Genomic DNA, 15,650 nt, shown 5'->3' on the forward strand with positions numbered 1-15,650 from the left:
TTAGATGGAGGAAACAATACAGTTGGGGAAATTAGTTCAGAGGGTCAGGGCATAACAGCTGTCAGCTTCAGTACTACTAATGGAAATAATAGGATATAGCAGCCATATCCAGGAATATATCGCTAGCATATCTCATTGATTTAGGGTTGAACAAGACGTTGGAGATATCTGAAATACAAGATTATATTGAAATCAACTGTGGCATTGGATATAAAAGGACTTTCGCAGGGCCACAGTTATGAGTATGGGGTATGGTTTACGTTGACTAATATCATGTTTGAAGGTAGACACCAACATTAAGGCTATATTATCAACTTGAGGTGGAGTGTCTCTAAAGGCAACTGTGTAAGAGACAGGAATAGAGGCAGTTCCTTCTACTGGGAATTAAAGCTAGTTTTTTTCGATCACAGAATTGCTGCTGTCACAGTCAAATGCGAACAAGAACTTGGATGTGGATTGAAGATTCTAGATTAGAGTGGTGCTGGAAAAGCACAGCAGTTCAGGTTGCTCCTCGGATGCTGCCTGAACTGCTGTGCTTTTCCAACACCACTCTAATCTAGAATTTGGTTTCCAGCATCTGCAGTCCTTGTTTTTACCCTGTGGCTTGCAGAGGAGTATGACAGGACGTGATGTTCATTGGTATCAGAGCCAATGGAGAGGTGACTAAGGAGAAGCAGGTATTACAAATTGTCACTATAAATCAATCATTAATAAATGATCGTCTCATTCCTATTCAATAGCTTTAACCATATAAACACTTTCTTAAGAGCACTGACATTGAAAAATTAAAGGAAATAGACAATAGAATACACTTTTTTGATTCAAAGCCCAAGATCGTTATGAGATAGAATCGCAGAGCATTGGTCTTCCGATTGTATGTCAGTGCATATTGTAAAGTATGAGAGGAAAAAGACTGAGCCTAATCTACCCTCAAAAAGTATGATTTTTATCTTGCCTATATTGCACCATTTTGTGAGATTCATGGTGCCTTTATCAGCACAAACTTATAAACAGAAGCAAGTACTTTAACCAGCATTTGAAACTCTCAGGCTATCAAGCTTTCAGCTTGTGTCTCTAGAATATAAGCATAAGAGCATAAAATGAAACAGCACAGGAAACTGCCATTTGCTCTATCATTCCTGTGTTAGGTTTTTGATAGATTTATCCAATTAGTTCCATTCCTTGGCTCTTTTCCCATTGCACAATACATTTTTCCATCCAAGTATTTATCCAAATTGCCTTTAATTGTTACTACTGAATCTGCTTCCATCACCCTTTCAGGGACTCTATCAACAAGTGGAGCAAATCCAAACAAATCTCAAGTCTCTCACCATGCATAATAAATTTAGAATCTGAAGGATTCAGTGTGACAAGTGACTATGGTAAACTGTCAGGAAATGTATTAAGGAGATCTTGTGATTGCACAGTGAATTTATTTATTGAGCAATGAACTGTGCAAACTGGAATATTACTTGGTCAATCTGAGGTCAGTGGCGTGTTAGCTGATTAATGCTCAAAGAGGTGATAGGGGCAATATAAATGGCTATGACACTCTTGGATTAAACATGGCTAAACATCTGCAAATAAATGGAGAAATGAGTTTAATGAAACTGCACTGTCATTCAAAAACCTTAGAAAATGTCTTGGATTTGGGGTGGGGGGACAGGGGTATTGTGTATGTGAGACAGACAGCAGACAAAGAAAACAGGAAGTCCTTCTTGGATATTTATTTCACTGTCCCAACACCTCACAGGAAAAAAGCGCCATATAGCACTAAATTTTGACAGTTCGTTTCAAGGAAACCACACAATTCTGTCTTAGAGTCATAGTCATAGAGATGTACAGCACGGGTCTTGACTGCAAAACCCAGAGTCCACAAGAGACAATGAGCCCCAAAGTTTTAAGAAACCTCACCTCAGGCATTGCTTCGTTCCTTTCCATTTTCTTCCCCTAATCGATACCTAGGATTATTTACATTCACCTTCAAAACTTTAAGTTAATTAGCTAGTGAGGTTAATGTGCTGATTAAAATATTTATCTTCATGTGAATAATGATGATGGTCTGTATTTATAGAATGGGTGTGGCATCTGGGCAGCGTAATGCCAACAACCCGATGAAACTACTTCAATTGTCACTGAATTGATCACATTCTTAGGCTCCACTCTCCTGTCATTGTTACTCTGCAATAAAATTCCATTTATGAGAGCTCAACAATTCTGCCAACATTAAAATGTTGCAATAAACAACAAATAAAAGAAACAAATCAAAAACAATCCACTCAAAACACTTGCAGATTTCATACCCATAATTCCAAACACTACAAATCTGCAACTCCTGGCAACAGAATGTTACCATGCCAACATCACAATCAAATTAAAGCATGCACAAATAATGGCTAAAGACCCACAATATACACATTTATTAGCCCATCAAAGTGAAACAAACTTCAAGTTATTTAGAGGGAGTCCAGAACCAGGAGTCACAGTGTAAGGATACGGGGTAAGCCACATAGAACTGAAATGGAGAGAAATTTCTTCAGCCAGAGAGTGTGGTGAGCCTGTGGAATTCTCTGCCACAGAAAGCAATTGAGGCCAGAATATAAAATGCTTTCAAGAAGGAGTTAGACATAGTTCCAAAGGGATCAAAAAGTATGGTAAGAAAGCATGAATAGGGTACTGAATTGGATGACCAGCCATGATCAATTTGAACAGTGAAACGGCGCTCCTATTTTCTATACAGAGGAATCTCGATTAGCCGGCATTCGATTATCCGAATTTCGGATTATCCAAACAAGATTGCAAGATCCCAATGCTTGGCTAAACTGTGTTATCTGGCATTCGATTATCCGAACAAAATACTACCCGCTCGTGTCCTTCGGATAATCGAGTGCCTCTGTATTTCTTGTTAGCGCAGAGAGCAGGAGAAACTTATTTTACACAGAGATTTAAAGATGGGAACAAAGTTAGCAGCTTAAAAAACTGAAGCAGTATGCGAGTTTGACATTCAACGTCAACCTAAATTTCTGAAATTAGCCAATTATGATTTACCTCTCGAATACAAGTCCCCACCTCGAAAGAATACAGATACCAATAACCTACAATCAACCAGGATCCTCATTACAAAGGCAAAACACATCCAAGTATATTGATCTTCCATCAGAAATGAGAAACAAAATTGATAATCATTTGATAAAACCATACCTCAACTTGTGATTGATGAGCTGGCAAAAACAGAACCACATGTAACAAACATTCCTGACAAACTATATAATAAATTGTAAGCATTAGCCTCACAAAAAAAATCAATAGACAATAGGCATGTAAAAATTGTTTACTTAACTTTACACTTTTCCACACTGTATTCCATCTTCCACTTCTTTGCCCACTTTCTTAGCCTGTCCAGTCTTTCCGCAGCCTCCCCGATTCCTCACGACTATTTGTCCTTTCAACTATCTTTGCGCCATCTACAGTCTACCTGTATTTTGAAGTCCCCTAAGGTTATTGTAAAAGTGCCTTTTTACATATCTTTCCTATCACCTGATTTAACTTCTGCCCCACATCCCGATTGCTCAGAGTCCCATCAGGGTCTCTCTCCTTGGCAGTTTCTCAACTCTATCCACTCATTCTATATCTTCCAACTCTATTAGTTCTTGCTATCGATTTGATTTAATTTCTTATGAACAAAGCAATACCAACCCCTCTCCAAAAGTGCCCACCTCTGTGTCCTTTCATTAGCACATATATCCTTGGATATTTAGTTTCCAGCCCTGATCTCTTTGCAGTCACGTCTCGGACACTCTCAACATCGTACCTGCCAATTTTGATCTACTCTACAAGCTCACTTACCTTGTTTCATATACTGCATGCACTCAAGTATAACACCCTCAATCCTGTGTTAACTGTCCCCCTTCTCACAGTTGTCCCCTCATCTGCTGTGCCTAAATTAGATTCCTGACCCTTTCCATACACACTGTCTTATTTCTTGCTCTGGTAACTTTAATAACCTCTGCAGAGCCCTCCCCACCTTTTACTTTTTCCATGCAACTGAATCGCACCCCCTACCCCCACTCAACTATTTAGTATGAAGGCATAGCCACAGCACTAGTTATACGATTCGACAAGACACTGGTCTCAGCATGATTCAGGTGGAGCCTGTCCCATTGTAACAGTTCTCTCCTTCCCCAGTACTGCTGCCAAGTTCCCTGAATTTGAACCAGTTTCTCTGATACCAACCTTTGAGCCATGCTTTTACCTCTTTAATCTTGTTGACCTGTGCAAATTTGCTCACAGTTCAGGTAGCAATCCAAAGATTATTACCTTTTTGATTCTGCTTTCTAATTTAGCCTCTAGCTGCTCATATTCTCTCAGCAGAACCTCTTGAGTCGATTTGTTTTATTATCACATGTACCTAAGCACAGTGAAAAGCTTTGCTTGCGAGCAGTACAGGCAGATCATAGTAAGCAAGGACATATAGATTATAGAGTGAAAGGAACTTGAGCTGAGTGATGCATACACATTACACCATCCAGCATGAGGCAAGATCAAGATTAATGAGATTGTGAACTTTTTTGGTGCAAGTGTTCAAGTTTCTGTGTCTTCTGCTTGATGCAAGAGGTTGGAAGAGAGTCGAATGGGTCTTTGATGATGTTGGCAGCTTTTCTGTAAATAGAATCCATGGAAGTGTAAATAGAATCCATGGAAGGAATGCTGGCTTCCATGATGATCTGGGTTGCGCATACAACTTTCTATGGTCTTTTATGGTCCTGGGCAAAGCAGTTACCATAACAGGCCATTATGCACCCAGATCGTATGCTTTTTATGGCACGTCTGCAAAAGTTGGTGAGGGCCTTTCCACTTTCTACCTATATCATTGGTATCTACATGGACCACAACAACTGGATCTTTCCCCTCCCACTCCAATTTCCTCTGCAGCTGGGATGTCCTGAATCCAGGCACCAGCGAGACAGCCTTCCAGATTCTCAATCCTGGCCACAGAGAACCGTGTTTATTCCCATGACTGTTTTATCCTCGATTACAACTACATTTCTCTTTCATTCTCCCTCTTTAATAGCTCGCTGTACCACAGTGCTTTTGTCAGTTTGCTCATTCTCTCTACAGCCCTCACTCCTATCCACATAGGAAGCAAGAACCTTAAACCAGTTAGGCAAACCCAACGGCTGAGGCTCCTTCAGAACCACACCTGGATCTCTCTACATGTCTCACTCAGAGTCATACACTCCTGTCCCTGACCATTGACCATACTCAAAGTTGTTAATCTTAAGGGGTATGAGTTTCCTCTAACACAGCATCCAGGCAATTCTACTCTTCCTGGTGTGTCGCAGTGTTCAAAGCTCAGACTCCAGTTCATCAACTTGAGCCAGAGCTTTTCAAGCAACCAACATTTGCTACAGATGTGGTCACTGTGAACCACAATAGGATCTACCAGCTCCCACATCATGAATTTATAATACATTACCTGGCACCTCTATTTCAGATTACTTAGTTCTTAGTTGATTTTTTAAAAAGTTCATACTGGTCTTTTAGTTTGCAGTCTATAAATATTTCTTCTGACTTACCTTCAATCTGAAAGAAACCTATAATAGTCAAATTAGTAACTATCACCAATGAATTTATAGCTTACCGGTGATGAAACTCTTTTGTGCTGGGCTCCTGATCATGGACGTCAACTTATCATTTTAAAAAGCTTACAAACTATCAATTGGAAAAAAAAGCAAAAAACATCTCTTCCTCCTGCAACAAATTCCCACATTCCCTCCAAATTCCCCAAACTATATACTCACTCAGGCTATATCGCACTCTGGATATGATTCTCTGTATTGGCCGCGAGGAAAATTAAAAACATTTTCCTATGGCTGGAATCATCATAGAACCAGAAAAGTTCGCTGATGGTAGCTTGCAATCCTACAAGTGTATTCTAAAAACAAAATGCCCTCAATTACTCTGACAATTCTATTTGGATGCTAAACTTCAGCATATACTGCACAATTTGTCAACTATTAAGGGATCACATTTTCCACGACATGTCGATGCCACTGTAAAGTCGGTTACACTGTCATTGCAAGTCAGTTCATCTTTGGTTGCTCATCATCCTCCTTTGCTCAATCTTATGTGTTGAAGCTCATTGCTTTTCGTTCCAGCCATTGTTGCAGCTACAATCAGTGGTCATTAGTGTAAGTGGTAACTAGACACTAATGACAAGCAATTCAGCAGTCACATTAGGCATTTTTTAAACCAGCCTGTTTCAGAGATGTTATAGAGTAGGTGGAACGTGAATCCACGCTTCCTGGGGTAGGGATACTACCACTGCACTACCTTAACCCTTTAAAAAATTGTTCCCTTGAGACAATCATAGTCATCAGGAATTAAACCCAACACACCACTGGGTTTCTAATTCATCATCTTTACCACTCAGCCGCAATTATCAACCAAGAAGTCACATTAATTCCACCTTAAAGAGGTACCAACTGCAGACAGATAATCTGAGGTTTCCCAAAATAGTGAATGTGTTTAATACACATTAAGCAGTGCTATAGACATTGATCTCTACTGGAATGGAAAGCCATTAGCATGTGTTTATGCAATGGATGAGTCCTTGGACTGTTTCCCAGGAATTGCCAGCCTTTTATTTGGTTTGGGGTGTAGTTGCTTGCCCTACAGTTCTCTTGTTGAGGGAGTGACAGATGGTGTAAACAGAGCCACTGCTTAGCAATGGGTTCCTCCATCAGTGAAGTTTTGAAAGACAGGCTTCAAAATGCTGAGCTGACCAGACTCAGAATGTGTTAGATGAAGCAGAAGTGGGTTGGAGGATGATGATGATGATGATAATACAATTGGCCTTTAGAGTGCTCACTAATGTCCAGTACGCAGCCCGAACCACCTAGAACCGCTGAGTGAAGTGACCCTATCCTTCTGGAACTGGACACTGGCTCTGGATAACCTCCAGGACCAGCAACTATAATTTGAGCCAGCTTAGTGAAATTCCCTTGGTGCTTTTCAAAACAGCATGGAGGAGTTTGTTTTACATGCAGCTGCCATACCAGTCTCCACTCTCTCACATTTGTCTGCCACTCAAATCCACCTTGGCTCAATGTCCTACCTTCCAGCACCAGAGTTAATAGAGGGTTTTCAAAAAGCAGATACTTTCTCTTTCCATCCTGGATCTGGAGTGGAAGTAATAACATGTGTTAACAGTTCAAGCAGGTTCACCGACTGCCAGGTCACATGCAGTTTTTACAGTATGGAGGAAAGAGTGTTTCGCATTTACATTGAATGTCTTTATTTGCAGCTCCCATTTAGTTTCTTGAAAGAGTTGCTCCTGTACCTGGCCAAAGTAGCCATCAAGTGGTCTGGGCAGCCAGTCATGGAGGGGGGTCATAGGACCCTTCTTCTGTTGTTAGATCCACATTTGGATGTCCTTTTGGAGAGTGCACGAGGTGTCCACCAACACAATACAGGCCTTGAGGGACCAATGGGCACCATGTGCCAGGATGCATTATCACCCAGTAACAATATTTTGATTTAATTTCAATTAATTCCATAGGTTGATTGTTTGATGTGGGCTTTGGTCACATTGCCTTGACAGGTTGATGAACTTATTTAAGTGTTTATTTAAAAGAATATAATAGTGAGGGGACTTTAGGTCCTTCTCTACTTAGGCAGTTCCTTGTAGTTGTGGATGACTTCCTTCCACTCTGGTGTTGTGGGTCCTAATTGACTAAATGATCCAACTTTGGTTCTACATTTTGCCGCAGGTGGTGTTTGATGACAGGGTAAGACGCTCAAGTATTCACATTCTCCTTCCAATGTTTGTACTTGGTCTTCGCCTGCATCAGTCAGCAATATTCAAATTGGTTGGCATCTCTATAGATGTTGCTTCTCCAGTTTGGACAAGTGATAACCACAAGTTGGTGAGGACATTGTACTCTTTCAGGGAGACTTTTAGAACATCCTTAAGCATTTTCTTACCTTGTTGGTAACCATTTAGTGTTCTGAAGGTCAAAACAGAGAGCTTGCTTTGGAAGATGTGTGTCAGACTCGTAGACGATGTGGCCCAGCTAGCACAGGTGACCGACTGTAACCAGTGCGTCAATATTAGAAATGCTAACTTGAGAAGAGACAATCATATTGGAGCATTTATCCTGCCAGTGAGTTTGCAGGATTTTGCAGAGGCATCACTGGTGATATTCTCTTGCGGTTTGTGTCTGTTATATGCTATCTATATTGGGCAGGACTGCTAGCAACAGTGGAGAAATGTGAAAAAAAGGCAAAAAATATGATTTTATAGTTTGCAGATAACCTCTGTCCACTCATGTCAGGTTAAATCTTTTGAGAAGGTCTGCATTTAAAGGCAGTTTTGTCTGTATCTCTATCTATTATTGCAATGCATTTTAAAACTAGGCCCATTTTGTGCATTTCACCTATATTCCTCTAGGATGTGACCAGGATAAAATATTGGACAACAGCTATAACAAGATATATGTGTCAGTATCAGATGTTCCAGTGACGTGGGATTTCCTAGTGTCTTGTTTTCATACCTGGATTTATCCTGTCAAGATTTAGTTGGTAAAGTTTTCTTTCTTGTACAAAATTATAACAGCATGACTGAATTTATATTCCAAAAACATCATTAGTTATAGTTAACACCACTATTTTGTACTTAAATGACAGAAATTATTTCACACTAAACCAACAGTCTGAAAAACCTTACATTTACTTTTGTTTATGCCCTGAAACCTAGACATTGTTCAGTTTTAAATGGTGCTGTGTTATCTCATAGCTCTTCTTCAATGTTTGCAATTTGTACATCTAAACAAAACTTATTGCCAATAAGTTATAAGAAAGGCTAAAAATCACACAACACCAGGTTACAGTCCAATAGGTTTATTTGGAAGTACTAGCTTTTGGAGCGCTGATCCTTCATCAGATAGCTGTGGAACAGGATCATAAAACACATTATAGTGTCAAGGAGCTGAAATAATATATTGAACAAACCGAGATTGCTGTTAAGTCTTTCATCTTTTAGAATGGGTTGCAGGTTTCAGTTCATTAATATATAAATCCCAGAACTTATTTGCATATATATTCTATTTTGATCAAAAAGCTCACAATCTGCAAGCAATCAATGCATGTAATCTTTCATAAATTCCTACGTTAAAAACAGAACCAGTCTAACTCAAGACTGGGATACAGACAGACTCCAACTGCACACATTGTTGGAGCTGAGATGTCACTTTTTTAAAAAACCTTTAGTTATCTTGAGAATGTGACTTAAAGGTAGTTCTAGGATTTACATATTAATAAACTGAAACCTGCAACCCATTCTAAAAAACTTTACAGGAATCTAGGTTTGTTCAATATATCATTTCAGCTACATGACACTGTAATCTTTTCTATAAATTCTGTGTCTTATGATCCTGTTCCATAACTACACGACGAAGGAGCAGCGCTCTGAAAGCTAGTACTTCCAAATAAACCTGTTGGACTATAATCTGGTACTGGGTGAATTTTTAAACTTTGTCCACCCCAGTCCAACACTGGCACCTCCCTATTACAAGAAAGGAACAGTTTGTGAACAAATGCTTGCAGGCGAGACCATGAACTCCATTTTGCAATACTCACTTCGAAAGGTTTCGTGGGAAATGTCCTCTTGAAAGCTGTTGTGCTCTTAACTGTAGAACAGTTTGTTGGAACATCATTGGACAGTGCTTCAAATTTCTTAGATTTTAACTTCATCCTTTTAATTTTACGCACCCGCTTGCTGTTAATTTTTCTTTTAGCACGGGAACCCATGGGGTCCTTCTTGGCACAGTCATTTATCCCATGTAGTATTTCGGCATTATTCACAACATGAATATCTAATGAGGATTCCAGTTTAACTTTTAAATATTTTCGTTTCTTCTTCATTATCTTCCTCCTCCTGGATAAATGTAGTGAATGTTTTTGTTTTTCTTGATTTGTCTTATTTGAAGATCCATCAGTCTGTAAGAAATAATCGCTCATTAGTAAAGCAGTAGAAAGCAAACAACACTTTTTTTACAATATCAAAACTTGGATGACTTCGCATAAAATCAAGAATGCTTGACAACCAAAATGGTCAGTTTGAAACTCAGTCAATGTTAGTTTCAGTCTGTCTGTCAAACAGGGAGTGGTATATATGCTACAATCATCTCTTACAATTAAAATTTGTCAGTCTAGATTGCATCCTTGGAAATCTTAGAATCATACAATCCCTGCAGTGTGGAAACAGACCCTTCAATCGAACAATTCCACATCGATCCTCCAAAGAATAACCTACCCAGACCCATTCCACTACTACTCTACATTTACCCCCGACTAATGCACCAAACCGACACATTCCTGAACACAATGGGCAACTTAGCATGGCCAATTCACCTAATGTTCACATACTTAGACTGTGGGAGGAAACCAGAGCACCCAGAGGAAACCCATGCAGGTACGGGGAGAATGTGCAAACTCCACACAGACAGTTGCCCGATGTGAGAATCAAACCAGACTCCCTGGCAATGTGAGGCAGCAGTGCTAGCCACTGAGCCACCATGCCACCCACTTCTCTGCACTCTCTCTAGTGCAATTACACCTTTCCTATAGTGAAGTTGGGGATCAGTTAGCTCAGTCGACTTGACACTTGATCTGCAATGCAAAGTGATACCAACAGCACAAATCCAATTTCCATACCGGCTGAGGTTACAATGAAGGTCCTAGTTTCTTGACTTCATCCCCACACCTGAGGCATGGTGACACTCAGGTTAAATTCACCATCAGTCATGTCTCTTTCTATCTCTCTCCATCTCTCTCTAATAAGAAAGCAGTTCTCTGAAACTATCACAACTTTACATTTATAGAGCAGCAACTAGAACTACACACAGTAGTCCAGCTGTGATCTAACCAGTGGTCCACATAACATTCCAACTGTTGTGTTCAATGGCTCGACTAGGATTAACAAGTATTTTGTATGCCTCAACGAACAACCTAGCTACTGGTCTAGCCAGTTCTAGGGTCCAATCAGTTTGGAGCCCATGATCTGTTTCTCTATGCTTCTTAGCATCCTACCACTGTAATACTTTCTTGCCTTCTTGGCCTTTCCAAACATTATCTCATATTGCTCCAGGTTTAACCTTATTTGTCATTGTTCTACTTGGCATGCCTACTGCTATCTTCTAGCAGGCTACAGCCAAATTATGTTTCATTTGCAAGCTTCTCAATCGAACCCCTATATTCAAGTTCAAATCATTGTAAAGGCTATAAATACAAATGAGCTGAAACCGAACATGAAACCCACTGAGGCCAGCCAACCATTCAAAAATACCCATCAACCACTCCCCTTTGCTTTCCATCTCTGAACTAATTTTAGATTCACCTTGCTACTTCACCTCAAATCCCATGGGTGTTTGCTTTTGTGATCTGTGTGACCAATTTGCCACGCCTTACCAAAAGCATTGCTAATATCCATATAGACTACATCAAATCCACCACCCACATCGACATGACTTGTTACCGCCTCAAAAAACTCAATCATGTTAGCCAGATATCTCCTCTTTAGTCATTAACAACTTGTGCTATACCTGTCCACACTACAAGTACTGAGCCCATTTCTCACAACTAATTCGATTCAAATCCTTTAGAATTAGTGATAGCATCTTGAAGCCAACTAATCCCAAAGTGTCCCTTATAATCTGGTTGCCCATGATTAATCACCAGATAAATATTTTGCATTCATTTTATGCAGAATAAAAGAAAAATATTGTCTATAAATCAGAAAGCGGAAGGGAGAGGGGACTACAGAGATGCCAGTCAATCCTTGCAAGAATACAGCCAAGTCTCAGATATTTGAGTATAGAAGTTATGTTGAAATGGTACAGGATGTTGGTGAGGCATCTTTTGGATTACAGTATCCAGTTCTGGTTTCCCTATCATTGGAAGATATTATTAAGCTGGAGAGGGTTCAGAAGAGATATAACAGGAAGTTGCCAGGAATGGAGGGTTTGAATGATAAGGAGAGGCTGGGGCTTTTTTCACTGGAGCATAAAAAGTTGAAACGTGACCTTATAGAGGTTTAAAAAATAATGAGGCTCATAGATAAGGCAAAGGCAAGTGTCTTTGCCCTAGTGTGGGAGACTTCAAAACTGAACGGCATATTTTTAAGGTGAGAGAAGAAAGATTTTTTTTTAAATGAGGCTTTTTTAAAGCACAGAGTGGTTTGTGTACAGAATGAATTTCCAGAGGGAATGGTGGATGCAGGTACAGTTACAATGTTTAAAAGACAATTTAGACAATTATCTGAATAAGAAATATTTGGAGGAACATTGCAAGTGCAGACAAGTGGGACTAGTTTAGTTTGGGATTATGCTGTATGATTCCGTGATTCTAAGTCTCACCTTGAAACAACTAACTCTGCTTCCAGCAGCAAAGATTTACAGGAATGGTTTCAGATCTTTACTGACGATACTTGGAGAAGCTTGGGTAATTCTCTTTAAAGGATAAAAGTTGGAGGTTTAATAAGTGATGTCAAAAATTATGGGGAGTCTGGACAGAGTAGATATTGTTCTCATTGTCAGAAGGGTGGACAAGCACAGGACAATGACTTAGTGTGAAGATCAAAAAAACCAAAGGCAACATGAAGAATTTTTTTTAACATGGCAAGTGGTTAGGATGTGGAATGCGTACCTTGATGGTGTAGTGGAGACAGATTCAATTGTGCCTTTTAAAAAGGCTTTGGATAATTATCTTAAAATACTAATTATACAGAGCTAGAGGGAAAAGGCAGGTGAGTGGGACTCCATGAACCGCTCTTGCAAAGACCCAGAAGAGAAGGTGGATGAAATGGGTTCCATCCATGCAATAAACATTCCAAAAGCCTCTCAAAATACTGCAACTATACATCTTCAACACACTGAAAAAAATAGAACACACGGCACATTACTGAGATAATGGGCACTGAATGAAATGCCATGTTGAGCTGCCATTCTTCTATTGCTGCCAAAGCTTTTTACCCACTTGGGAGGTTCAGAACAGGAATCCAGGAGAAATGTCTTTACCTGAACTGGTCTAATTGTGCAACCTATCATATATCATAGAGGATAACAAAATAGATGCACTTAAGATAAAGATAGTTAAAGACATGAGAAAGAAAGGAGTAATGGATGGGATTGGACAGGAGAAGTCTGAAGGGAAATTTGTTGTATTCAAAATCATTACGACCTGAAAAAGTAAGAAACTGTTCCACTAGTGGGAAGGATTTAGAAATGAATCAATAGCACAAGGAAAAACTTTGCTGTAGTGTGAGTGCTTAAGATATGGAATGCACTTCCTGAGGTTCGAGTAGAAACACATTCAATTAAATCATTGATAAGGGAAGCTAAACTTGAAATGGAACATGTGCAGAATTACAAGGAGAAAGCAGAAAATGGCATTATTTACATTGCTAATTTGGAAAGATGACACAGATATGGCAGATGAGTTAGTTATTAATAACTATATTGCATTAATAATTGTTAGAAACTATTACTTTAACACATAAAGGGGTGGATATAAAGAGCATGCTTCCTCTTGTGGGGAGCTAGACCTGGGCAATATAGTTTAAGAATAATATAAAGACAAATTTGTTTTTTTCAGAGAATTGTTAGCCTGTGAAACTTCCTTCCTCGGTGAAGGTTGGGATTCACTGTGTCTATTACCAGGGAATCAAGGCTGGGCCAGGAGGTGAAAGCTAGACAAGGCAATGAGCGTGAACCCACAACCATATCAACTGCGCCCTTACTGAACAGGAAAGCTGACTCCAAAAGCCAAGTGGCCTCCTCTTGCAATCCTGAAGTGCGTGAGGAGGCAGACATGGAATATTGAACATTGAACCTGCTCCTTCAGAACTTCAATTGAATTGTACTAGACTCAACCCATTAAATGGTCCTCTCTCTCCATTGATATTGCCAGACCTGCTGAATTTCTACAGCATCTTTCCGTGTATGTTTCAGATTGCCAGCAAGCGCAGTACTGTATATTGTTTTTATTTGAGTGAGCTTCTGGGTCCAAAATGCTACTGCAAAGAGCAACCTGGCACGTGGAGATAGGACTGTCCACGTGACTCCTGCCACTGAGATTCCGAGACCTTGACGAACGTTACGTCAGAGGGCGGAGCCAGCAGTAACCCCGAGCTGACCCCTAACGGCAGCAGCAGCCGCCGCATGTCCATGTCAACCGCCTTCGGGCCGCGGCGGACAGGGGACTGCAGCGAGGACTTCGCTTCCTCCATCCCAACAGGGGCCTTTCCAAAACTATTTCCTGCCGCTCGATTGCACTGACTGACTGACCTGATTGCAGAGCCCGTTCTCAGCCTCCAGGTTCCGGTAAACGGACACCGCCGACACGCGAGAATCGGCCATAGTAGCCCGTGTGAGGGACAGGGCCTGGAAGGGACGGACCGATGTGTTCCGTGCCGACGTCAGTACGTACAACATCGCCCCGCCCCCTAGCGTGTGACGGACGTGGCGTCAGCGAATCAGCACTCGCCTGGCGCTGCCCCCCTGTTGCCCCGCCCCCTTCTCTGCGTGGCTTTTTTCTCAATGAACTCAGAACCGTCACCTTGTTGAGATTTCCAATCTCGTTCTGCACAAGATACAAGTGCCATCTTACTGAGATGTTCACTTTCTCTCTCTCTCTCTCTCTCTCTCTGCACGATACAAGTACTACCTTGCTTAGATGTTTTCTGTCTCCTCAAGATATAAGTACCACCTTACTAAAATGTTATCACCCTCTCCACAACACACAAGTACCACCTTCCTGAGATGTTCACTCTCTCTCAGCACAGGATGGGACTGAGTTCCACTGACATTTTATGTTCTTATAAATCCGAAAGGAGCTCCTTTTTAAAGGTGTGCGCTAAAGCAGGTGATGGATGCAGGATTGATTGAGGCTTGCAAAATACAATTAGATTGTTCCTTTTCTAAGAGTTCCATGTACGGTTATACGGAGAAGGCAGAAGATTGGTGATACCCTCGATGAATATTTGGTGATCCAGTGGGCTGAATTGCATCCTTCGGCCCTGTACAATTCTTGGGCTGAGAGTCAAACCATCAAACAAACAGACTATGTGGTATCAAACATCAAAGTTTTACCTGCACTTCCACATGTCATTTACTGTATCCATTGTTCCCGATTCAATCTCCTCTACACTGCCCACCCCCTCCCCCAACTCTACCAAGGATATGCAGGTCCTGAGCCTCCTGCATCGCTACTCCCTTACAGTCCAACGCCTGGAGGAAGAATGCCTCATCTTCTGCCTGAGGACCCTCCAACTCCATGGCATCAAATTGGATTTCACCAATTTCCTCATTTCCCCTCCGCACACCTTATCCCAGTTCCAACCTTCCAGCTTAGCACAGCCCTCATAACCTGTCTCACCTGTCTGTCTTCCTTCCCACCCATCCTCTCCACCCTCCCCTCTGACCTAATATCATTACCCTCCACCTCCATCCACCTATTGCACTCTCAGCTACCATGCCCCAGCCCTACCCCACTCCCATTTATCTCTCCACCCCCAAGGCTCCCACCTCATTCCTGATGAAGGGCTTTTGCCCAAAATGTCGATCTTCCTGCTCCTCAGATGCTACATGACC

General features: G+C 40.9%; 1 protein-coding gene across 1 annotated transcript in view; it reads right to left on the reverse strand.

Annotated features, from left to right (window-relative positions):
• riox1 (ribosomal oxygenase 1) overlaps positions 1-14,491 on the reverse strand; it is a 57,124-nt gene extending 42,633 nt beyond the window's left edge. Inside the window, exons 1-2 of the mRNA XM_072580499.1 lie at positions 14,346-14,491; positions 9,640-9,999 (exon numbers count right to left, since the gene is read on the reverse strand). Of these exons, the coding sequence (XP_072436600.1) occupies positions 9,640-9,999; positions 14,346-14,417 (432 nt within the window). The 5' untranslated portion in view covers positions 14,418-14,491. The remainder of the gene's footprint in view (positions 1-9,639; positions 10,000-14,345) is intronic.
• Between the last annotated feature and the right edge of the window lie 1,159 nt (positions 14,492-15,650).

The sequence above is a fragment of the Chiloscyllium punctatum genome, chromosome 11 (genome assembly GCF_047496795.1).
Source record: "Chiloscyllium punctatum isolate Juve2018m chromosome 11, sChiPun1.3, whole genome shotgun sequence".
NCBI lineage: Eukaryota > Metazoa > Chordata > Chondrichthyes > Orectolobiformes > Hemiscylliidae > Chiloscyllium > Chiloscyllium punctatum.